The 10909-nt window shown below is 42.5% G+C and overlaps 1 protein-coding gene across 1 annotated transcript in view; it reads right to left on the reverse strand.

Annotated features, from left to right (window-relative positions):
• Positions 1-10909, reverse strand: part of GTF3C1 (general transcription factor IIIC subunit 1) — a 102349-nt gene that overhangs the window by 4920 nt on the left and 86520 nt on the right. Inside the window, exons 37-39 of the mRNA XM_018571292.1 lie at positions 8597-8871; positions 6445-6784; positions 1565-1592 (exon numbers count right to left, since the gene is read on the reverse strand). Coding sequence (XP_018426794.1) covers positions 1565-1592; positions 6445-6784; positions 8597-8871 — 643 coding nt within the window. The remainder of the gene's footprint in view (positions 1-1564; positions 1593-6444; positions 6785-8596; positions 8872-10909) is intronic.

Raw genomic sequence — 10909 nt, forward strand, 5'->3', positions numbered from 1 at the left:
TAAAAAAATTTTTTTTTTTTTTAAAAAAAAAAAAAAAAAAACCCGGAATTTCCCCCCCCCCCCCCCCCCCCCCATGTGCTGGTTAATAACTAGTTAACTGTAATGGTGTGTGCCACCTCCAGAATCACTGGTTTTTCCTTATTAATTACTGCCACTGATCCTGGATAAAATAGCCGTTTCTATACTTCTCGAGTTGCGATAGGAGACTTGGAGCTCTCCTATACAGGAGCTGCGCTGTTGTTTACTCTCTTCTCCTCTTCCTTTGTCCTTTCATAAAACACTTTATATTCTGTAAACCATTCACAAAATATAAAAGCTTCTGTGAATGGACAGAGGAGAGGAAGATAGCATGGTTTCTGTGTAGGGTCACAGCTTTCCTGTCGCAGTGCCGATAATCTCATTCATTGATGTGTATTTAACAAATTTGATTAAAAAAATATTAAATCACATCGCTAATTGGAAGTATTGCATCTGTTTTTTTAAAATCCTATGGTCAATTTTATCCCACAGGTGGAAATATGAATGTAGCATTCGGCTGCCGACAACTAATTCTGCCCTTCCCTGGCATGCCCCCCTCATCTATATCTTACACTAGATACTTGTCAAACTAGGATTGACAAAGGGGTGCCCAACCCCAAAATGTGTCACCATGTTTGACAGCTACCCCACACTGACTTGGAAGTGGGAGGACTCCTGCTCTGTGTGGATTTAAAAGACGTGCTTTGCACCAGGGGTGTTTCTAGCTACCGGCTGGTTTTCCTGAGGTCCTGGACAAAGTACACCTTTTCCCGGCCACAGGAAATGGTTTAGGGGACTTCCTGGACTGGAGTCAGACTACAGATGTGTGGACAATCTCCCCTCCCTCCTGTGAGTGCATTTTATTCTCCTTCGCTTCTGTAATAAAACTACTACACAGTCTGTGCATTCTCTGCTTGTTCTTTTTTTTTTTTTGAAGATATGTGGTGGGATAACCAAGACTGTACCTCAGAGCTGCAAGATAGTCAAGGGAACTACATTGGAATAGTAAGCCCTTCTGCCCAAATGGTTTGGCTTTGTGCTTATTTTAAAGATTTCTATTTCTTTCTATATTGGATGCAACCAATCAGCATTCAATTTATAGTGATTTATTGAATGGACAATTATGATGGACAGAAGTTTTCATGCATCATTGTGCTTTTAATCAATTTAGTTTTTATAACATTTATAGACAGTTAAAAATTACAATAAACAATTCTGCCGGCCACTGTCAGAATACCCAAACAGAGGCGGCTGCTCATTGGCTGCCGGCTCTGTTCAGTTGAAGATTTTCCCTCCGGCTCCCTCGATTAGCTGATCGAGGGATGCCGGATAAAAGGGTGCCAGCAGCGACACTCGATGTGCAAATTTTGCATAATGTAGGACCAGTTTAAGGCAACCCATTCATTGAGATTGGGCTGGCTGCACACCTTAATGCACTGCAGGCGGATGTAGCATTGATTAGGGGGCTAGGAAAGGTACATTTATTTTCAAATAATTCACCTTACATTTTTGAATTAGGAGATTCAATATAAAAAAAATCACTTACTTTTCCTGTGACATTGCTTTAGCATCTACTGCATTAAAAAGAAAAAAAAAGTATTTAATTATAAAGCCACATTCTGCCATCAACGAGGATAGTATTCAATGATAACACAACAATGTCAAAAGGAAACGGGGATTCCCTGGTTACCAGTCACTCAAGCATTGGCCAGAACACTTCACAAAAAGCTGCATGTAGTAAGTCAAAATGTGCTTAGCAATAGTCAGATACAGTTAAAGTGAATCTGCATTTTGCCCTTTCAGGATATATGTTCATTTATCAGCCCTGCCCTTTTCCCAATTTGCTCACCAGAGCCTAATAAAATAACCATTTGTAAGGTCCAAGTGAACCCGTTACTTGAGATGAACAGGCTAAGCACATATAAGTAAAAGTACATGCAAGTACAAAAATGTCATTTGCTTTAGCATGCCATTTGAACATCTCTCACCCTGTATCATTTCTTTGTCCATTCAGTCCGCATAAATACCTTTGACTAGATGATGAGAACCACATTCATATAAGTTTCATGTATGACTGTGTCCACATTTCATTCTGCCTTCCTATATCTCCCATTGTAGTCACATATGCAGAAGTACTGTGCTCAAAAACGAGTGCACATTTTTTTTTTTCCCCCCCCGCTACTCCCTCACAGCTCCACACCACCTTTCTAATGTCCTGCCCACCTCTCTCCTTTGCCAGCCTTTTCTGCAGCTTTGGAGCCCAGTTGCATGAGACATGTGGCGCAAGACATTATGCGAGATGCTGTGTATGATCTAGCTCTGTATATCATAACGTCAGCAGGCCTCTGTCTGCTGGAGCCTAGGAGGAAAAAGGATGCAGGTGTCCTTGTTACAGGCAGGGGATGCAGGGATCAGATATGTAAAATCCTTTACGCAGGTCCCCGAGAAATAAATGAGCTGTTAATCCTTGCATTGCGAGGGTAGTCCTACCGCAGGGGGAGGTTTTTTTCTCTGGAGATGGACTTTATGTATTACTAGATATGCCAACACATACAAATATTATTTAAAAGACATTAGCATGTTGTGTTGTTGTTTATATGAGACCCTTTGATAAAATAGGATTTTTTTTACTTGCCCTAAAATCCTTTTCTGGGAGTCCATTGAGGGACACAAAACCTTCGGGTTATACTTCCACCAACAGGAAGACTTGTCACTGGCAAACAAATAAAAAACTGTAGGCCAGCTCAGGGTATAACTCCTATTTCTACTACCAGCATGCTTCAGTTCTGTAGCAAAGCAGTGCCGAGAGCATGATCATAAACACAGAGGAGAGAAATGTCTCTAATGGGTTCAAACAGCATGTTCTGAAGCACAGACAGAACCAAATTTAAATCCCTCCCACAGAGTCTCGGGTAAATGGTTAGGTGGAACCACATGGGAGACCTCCTGCACAAAGGTCTTAATCAAAGATTGAGAAACCAATGGATTCTGAAACAGAATAGAAAGAGCACAGACAACATTTGATGGTGCTGAAAGCCAAATGATGGTCCAGACCTACCGTATTTGCCGGCGTACAAGATGACCCCCTACTTTTTGTGTTAAAATATAGGTTTTGTATTTAGACAAAATAATGTCTAAATGCACCCACTAACCTCCATGGCGGTATTCCCGTGTGTGGCTCGGGGTTAATTTTCAGTACCATAAGCGTTAACCCCGAACCACACTCGGGATTACAGTCTCTTACCTTGTCCACGATCCGCGCTGTGTCCTCCGTCCCTTGCGAGCGTCCGTGTCGCAGGGGGGGCGGAACCGGCGGCAATGTTGAAAGTAAAAAATAAAACCAAAAATAGAACAAAAAATGAAAAAATAAAGTCATCAGACCGCCAGGGAGGCTAATCTGTCAGCCCGCTGGATGTGTGGTAATACTGTATGTACGGTAGCTTCGGCTACATTCATTTTACTGCGCTGAGCCAATCACGGCAGACTTTGTATTAATGAATACAGGTTTTGTATTCAGTAATACAAAGCCTGCCGTGATTGGCTTAGCGCGGTATACTGTATGTAGCCGAAGCTACATACAGTATACCACATCCATACCCGGCGTATAAGACGACCCCCGATTTTCGGGCAATGTTTTTAGGTCTCGAAACCCGTCTTATACGCCGGCAAATACGGTAATTTTTGGAAGAAGAGAATTCATCCCATGGAGAATCTTTCGGGGTGAAAAGCCCCCATTCTTACACAATGTAAAGTAAGCTTTCCATGTTAAATGATGAGAGCAGCTGAGTTCACTTCCAGCAAGTTTAAACAGGATGGGAAATTGGTGCTTCTGACATTAGATTTGAATGATTTGGCAAGACCCATTGTACATGTCCAGGACCAGACCCAAATACTCCAAGAGATGACTTAGAAACATGTGCGACAGAGCCCTTGCCGACTGTTACCTCAACAGGAGGTTGACCAAGTATCTCACAATGGGGATGTCACAATAACACAACAGGGTCCATCCTGGGGCCAGCTACATGGTGAACACCCAAGGTGCAGAGGATAGGCTGAAGGGAAAAGCCACAAACTCTACTGGTCCCACTGTAAACTCAGAAAGTGGTGCACTGCAAAGATGGGGCACATCGGTAAAAAGGGCAAGAAAGGTCAAATATATGTCCCTCCACTCTGTAAAGTGCAGGCACATGATCATGCATAAAAAGGCTTGTCTGAGGATTTGGCAAACTTGGAATGCCAAACTTTGCAGGTGGATGGGGCCCCAAGCTTGGAGGGCATTGACACTAAGGTTGAAGAAGAAAAAGAGGCAGAGAGGAAGGTGAGTTTGCAGTCTGCTCCTTAGGCTGCTTTCACTGGAAAAACTGGGTGCTCTTGCCACTAGTAGAATTCTTGATGAAATTATCAAAAGCTGTTCCGAAGAGGCGCTGCCCCTCAAAGACTATGCAGATTAAATGCTTCTTACAAGAGAGCTCCTCAATCTAGCACTTTAGCTAAATGCACTATGCCATATGAACTGACAGGAGGCATATACGAGAAATAAGATGGGAGGCTTCCAGTGCAGCAGAAATGTAATGCTGACTCCTGGATTGGACAGACTGGCTCCTGAATTAATATGGAATCCAGGAGACAGTCTGTCCTATCAAGGACCCAGCAAGATTTTTTTTTGTCAGCTCCATAAACAACAACTCGAGAAAACCTCAAAAGTTAGACATCAGTGAATTTTAAGGAGCATTGGCTACCTGGCTTCTGGGTCCAGCCCTGCCAACAGCCATCTGTGTTCCATGTGTTTAACAACCAAGGGATCAACAGCAGCAGTGCACAGATTAGTCTTAAGTGATTTTGAGCAGTAAAACATGGCTTGACAAAGCAAAGTGACAGCTAGAATCGGGTGCATGGCAAGACCCACCAGCAAGAGCAGAGTTCTGGAAAGGCTTTTTAACTGCTTATGGTTAGATCCTTGAAGGCAAGTGCATCCTCCACTGGTATGGTAGTCACCTTTTTAAGGCAAGACGCGGCTGCATCCATGCTGGAAACGGACCATTTCTGAATACTGAGAAGTGGATACAAAGCCAGCAAATGCTTAGAGGAAGCAAACAACGTATCTGGGTACTTCAAGTCACCATAGAGAAACAGTTGGAAAAGTGGTGCAACAAGAAATTATTTGCAGCCTTTAGGGCCCAATATGATCTAAGGCTGGAAACAGCACTGATCCTCAAACTTCAGAGTGGCATGCACTGCATCAATAAGAGCTCCTTTAACTTCGCAGTAATAGCAGTAGACCGCACATCCTCAGGTTCAGGAATTTGAGCAATTTAGAATTATACAGAGCAGATGGTTCAGAAGCCACGTGGGTTAAATCAGACATACAGTAGAATTTGCTGGAGGTGACATGGGAGCACGCTTCTGAAATCAGGTCAGCAAACAACTGGGTAATTTGGGTCATAAAGTCTTGCATGACTGTGGTAAAAACCTTAGCCTAAAGGGCAGAGGACCCGAGCCAAACCTAATGGAACCAAGGAGAAAAGAGACTCTAGCAGCAGAAGACAGCATGCCTCTAGGCTGCAAATGTCAGCACCACCAGTCGGCACACTGTAAGCGGCCTTCAATCTGTTAGTACAAAGTGAGCTAGGGGCATGAGATGATCAAAGTAACTGTAGGCAGGCAGCAGGAACAGCTTGAAGTTCTACGTGGCTCTTTGCAACAGGAGCAGAAGAGAGATGCTATCTTGATGCTGTTGGCAGGAAAGAATGGCTGAAGACCACATGCACAGTGGATGATGCTAGCAATCAGACCCACTGCATTAACCCCTTCCAGGGCAAAGCTGGCATTAAAAAGGGGAATAATGAACCCCAGCAATCAATAAAAATGAGAGCATCTGGTGTTTGGCCCAACTGGTCTACTCACTAAGTTATTCTTCAAAGACAGGAAAAATGCAGAGGCAATGCCAGTGACTCTGGCCATTAAAAGCGCTCTGCAGCTAAATTAACCAAAACTGAGCCTGGAAAGCACCCAACACAAAACCTTGTGCCTGAAGGTCACTTCCAGGCTATCCCCACAATGCCCAGTCCAGTGAGGTTTGTATTACAGACCATAAGCCAGGCTAAGGACAACTGCACAGAATAGCTGCAGGTTGGAGGGAAAGCCTCCAGCAGTGTAGAGGAGAGGTTTGAAAGAAATAAAGTTAAGCAATATTGCTGGAAAATAGTCTACTCTAAACCAGCAAACCTAAATTAAAAAAAGACGTTCATCCGTCTTTTTTAGGCACTAAAAAAAAAAACAGGCATACTGGTAGTAAGAGGGTTTATACACCAGGCTTTAGTTTTCTGTCTGCCAGTGTCCAATCCTTCTGTAGGCAGCAGTATAACACAAAGGTTTAAGACTTACTGTTTTTCTTGATGGTTGAGAAAGAATAGTGGTTGTTCTCACCTGTACACATTTTCGGAAGAGTCTGCATGTTTCCAGTATTGATTGGAACTACAGGAACTGCTGGATTTTCTGGGTCAGATAAGCGCTCTGCAATCTTGAGTTCTAAGTGAGCTTTCTTTCTTGGGGGTTCATAGATGCTGGAGTCACCTTCAGTTTGCTCTGCAGAGGCTTGTTGATCAGACTTTGGGCAATCAGTGTCTTTATTAAAAAGTGTTTTGTCCTGAGTAGCTGGTTCTTTTACACAATTTGCATTCATAAGCCAGGGACTAGCATGAGTTCTTGCTACCAGTCTTACAGAGGCTCCTCCAACTTGTATTAGTTGTCTGTATGTTACAAGGTCCTAAGAAAAGATTTAGCATTACAGTCCATTGTTCATACCACAAACAAGGCACATTATTGTCATAATCATACTGTTCCTTTTAATTGTCACAATAATACTGTTCATTTTAATTAAGGCTTAATAGTGTTTGTGAGTCATTTTTCACTTTCTGAAATTGACTTGATGTGTCTGCAACATTGTCTGTAACTGTACCTTGATTCCATGTTTTGATGGCCCAAAAACAACAGCGAAAATCTCACTAGTCGTGGCTAACCTGTGTATTTGTGACTTGCCATTTTTATATTAATAAATATAAGTCCTTATGTTTTTCTTTAAGATTTTCTCTTCCTAGCTATCCATATGTAAAATACAACTAATTTCATTTTTTTTTTTTAACTCGTACACTGTTGAATAGTAGTAATGATGATTATTTCAAAAGTCTGGAGAAGGGGATATAGGAACATATTGGAATATCCACTGGGGGTCTGTAATTGTAAAAAACAAAAAATGACCAAAACTATTATATATTCTCCTTTAGATCTAAGCATTGCATGTATCTACATATTGCTGCCTAGAAAACCAGTTTATCTTCTCTCAGAGATCTGCTGCCAATTTTTCTGCAGTATAATATTATTACAATAGCTTGTGGTTATGGTATGGCAAAATAGCAATGGATAATTATTCCATCAAAGAAAATTTTGCAGGCCTCCAACCTGCTGCTTTCAGAGTTCATTGAGACTTTTTAGCAGCACTACTGAGCTAGGGGTCCTGAACCGAGAACAGTCTGGAGCCCAAGATACAATTAATCACTGGATCCAGCCACTACATATCTAAACAATATTGCAAATTGAGTGTACAAACTGTACTTCATACATTTAAAAACTCCTAAAATTGAAAAAAGACAAGTGAAACTAGTAGCTCATTCGCATGAAAACAATTAATAAAATAAAAAAATATAACACATTGATAAAAGTGCAAACACATGTTATGTATCAAATGTAAAGATCCAGAAAACCTGTTGGCACAATCCTCTAAACCAGTGGTTCTCAACCTGTATAACCTCAGGACCCACATTAGTCCTTGGTCATTTGGTGACCCAAGTTCCACTGCAATGGATGCACGTCATTGCGGTACCGCACGTTCCAATTTAGGCGACAGAACTGTGGGTGGGTGATGCGTTTTGGGGTGTCATTTAAATGAATTAAAATTTACTGCACCTCCCACACCATTCACACTGAGCGACATGAAAATCGCGCGATTTTATATGTGCGATATTGCGTGACTTGTCACGCGACTTTTTCCTATTGGGCTGTATGCAATCAGGAGCAAAATCGCTCGAAATCCGCAGAAAAAAGGGTCATGTAGGAGCGACAAGCTACAGCGACGAGCTACCAGCTATATTGAGCGGCGAGATGTGAACAGCTCCATTGAAATGGATTGGAGAAGCTACATAGAGCGATATCGCGTGGAAATATGAGCGATATAGCTGCAAAAAATCGCTCAGTGTGAATGGGGCCTTAAAATTAAATTAAAAAATTAAACAAATCTAGTAGTGTTAAGATCACACATATCGTTGCAGAAAAGAAAAAAATAAAAAAGTATTAGCATGATACAATGCCAAATTTTCATAAAAACAAAATTGACAGGTTTATATTTTCACAGAATGATTTTTCCCCACACAAAACAAAATGTGGATGTTTTAAACTACAAAAGAATCAGAAATGCATTAAAAAAAAAAGGAATATGACATTCCAATTATAACCCATTTACATTTTTCTACAACTGCATTCTGTCGGGTGTAGATAGTAGAAAATGTCATTAATGATAACAAACCTGTAAATACTGCTGTAGAGATCTAGTCCTTTCATTTCCTACATCTTCATATTGCAGAAATCTTTTTCCAAGATCGAATATCTGTAGGCCAAAATGTGAACAAGCTTCAACTGCTGACTGAATTTCCACTGCACATGACACATCTTTAGAGCTGTATCCAAGGGTATGTATGCAATGATTTAGGAAAGTATCATCACTCCGGTCATTAATGTTGAAGAGTTCAGTAAAAAGAGATGGTAGTGAAGGCATGTCTGCAGTAAAGTCACTGAAGGAACCTGTAAAAGAAAATCCTCTGCTGATTATCCAAATAAACTTTATAAAACAATATTATTATTGTACTCATTAGGGATGTCCCGATACCACTTTTTCAAGACCAAGTACCTCCCCTCATGTACTTGCCGATACCAAATACCGCACATGCGTTGCCATTCACCGAGCCTTACATCCCTACACTGCGCCTGCATCCCTTTCTCACGGCCATTAACTTCGTTCTCAGTGTTCTGTGTCGACAGAGCAGGACCCCACCTGGAGCTCCTCCCACCGAACCAGCGGCGACTCGCCGTTGCTCTCCCAGTAAGTAAAAAAAAAAAATCATAGCGCAAGCTTCGGCGCTATGTATCGGGGCATTTTGACAAGTACTTGTCAATATGCCCTTTATCGGGCCCGATTCCGATGCTAGCATCGGTATCAGGACATCCCTAGTACTCACCATAAAATCCTTTTGTTGAAGTGAAGTCTATTGAAGGACAAAGGAAGTCTTAAACCTTCAGGTTATACTGCTGCTTGCAGGAGGACTGGACAAAATAAAAAACTGTAGGCCAGCCCAAGATATAGCCCCTGCTACTACCAGCATGCCTCAGTTGTCTATCAAACAGCACTAACAGCCTGATCATAAACACGGAGGTAAGGGACCTCTGGATGTCCAAAAGCAGTCCAACTGAGGGGTGGGCAATGCAGCAAACATTTGTTAACAGGAAACTGGCTGAACCCCTGAAGCTGGTACCAGATAAGGCAGAAATCTTCAAATACTAGAGAATGTGTGAACATAAGACCATGTGGCAGCCTTACAAATCTGGCAAACTGTTTCCTGATGCCAAGAAGCCCAGAAGGCACTCCCAGATTTACTGTAGTGAAACTTAACAGGAAAGGGAGGACCCCAATCCTTCAGATCATATGCATGAATAATGGACCCTCTGAGCCACCTTAGAGATGCTAGAACGAGAAGCCGGGGTGCCCTTCGGGGCTCCATCTGGAACGACAAGGGAATCAGTCTTTCTGAAATAAGCAGTGGCTGAGAGATGAACTTACTTAGTCCAAACCACATCCAGACAATGAAGGGGAATTTCCTCTTAACAAGAGTTGCGCAAAGGAACAGAAAAACCATGTGCTGGTTACTAGCAGAGACTACCTTAGGTAAGATGGAAGTACTCGGCCTAAATACCACCTTGTCCCTATGAGAGACCAAAAGGGTTCTTTGCAAAATAAGGCCACTAATTCACAAACTAGCCTCACAGAGGTGAATACTACTATGAAAATAACCTTGTGGGTGCGAGTAGAAAGAAGAATATCTGTAATGTGTTCAAAGGTGGCTTCTGAAGCACAGAGAGAACAAAATTTCTAATCCTACTGAGTCACTGGGAAACGGACAAGGGAACCACACTGGAACCCCCCTGCACAAAAGGTCTTAATCATGATTTGACTTTTGATGATACCAAGAGTCAAACTCTGGTCCAGACCCCACTGCAGCAAGAAGAAGATATGTTACATGGAGAAACTCCATGTGACAAGGATCCCACAGAGTCAACAGATGATCCACTGCTTAGGCTTGGATACAAACCTGTCCGGTTTGATGTTGGACCTTGAGGCTAGGAGGTTTACATTCAGGGTCCCTCACCTGTGACACAGGTCCTGAAACAACTCCAGGTGTAGTGACCACACTGCCTGCCAATTTTCTACGCCTGGTATGTACACAGCTGACAAGGCTGGAACATGAAGTTTTGCCCAGATCAGGATATGCTCTACCTCTCTTGCACAGCTAGACTTCTGCTTCCTTCCTGATAGTTTATGTATGCCACTAGTGTGGTGTTGTTTGACTGAATCAGGATCAGAAGACCCTTCGACTCTGAGGAAGGAAGAGACTCTAGCAGCAGAAAACAACATGACTCCAGGCTGCAGGCGTGGACACCATAAGTGCGCAGCAAGCAACCCCTGAGCCATGGGACCCATGATTGTCATCCAGGCTGGACTTCAAACATGTCTGCCTTTGTTTGTCTCCATTACATGGGGGGGGGGGGGGGGGGGAAGGGGGATGGG

Source organism: Nanorana parkeri, unplaced genomic scaffold, assembly GCF_000935625.1.
Source record: "Nanorana parkeri isolate BGI_ZX_2015 unplaced genomic scaffold, ASM93562v1 scaffold1727, whole genome shotgun sequence".
In the NCBI taxonomy this organism is placed as follows: Eukaryota; Metazoa; Chordata; class Amphibia; order Anura; family Dicroglossidae; genus Nanorana; species Nanorana parkeri.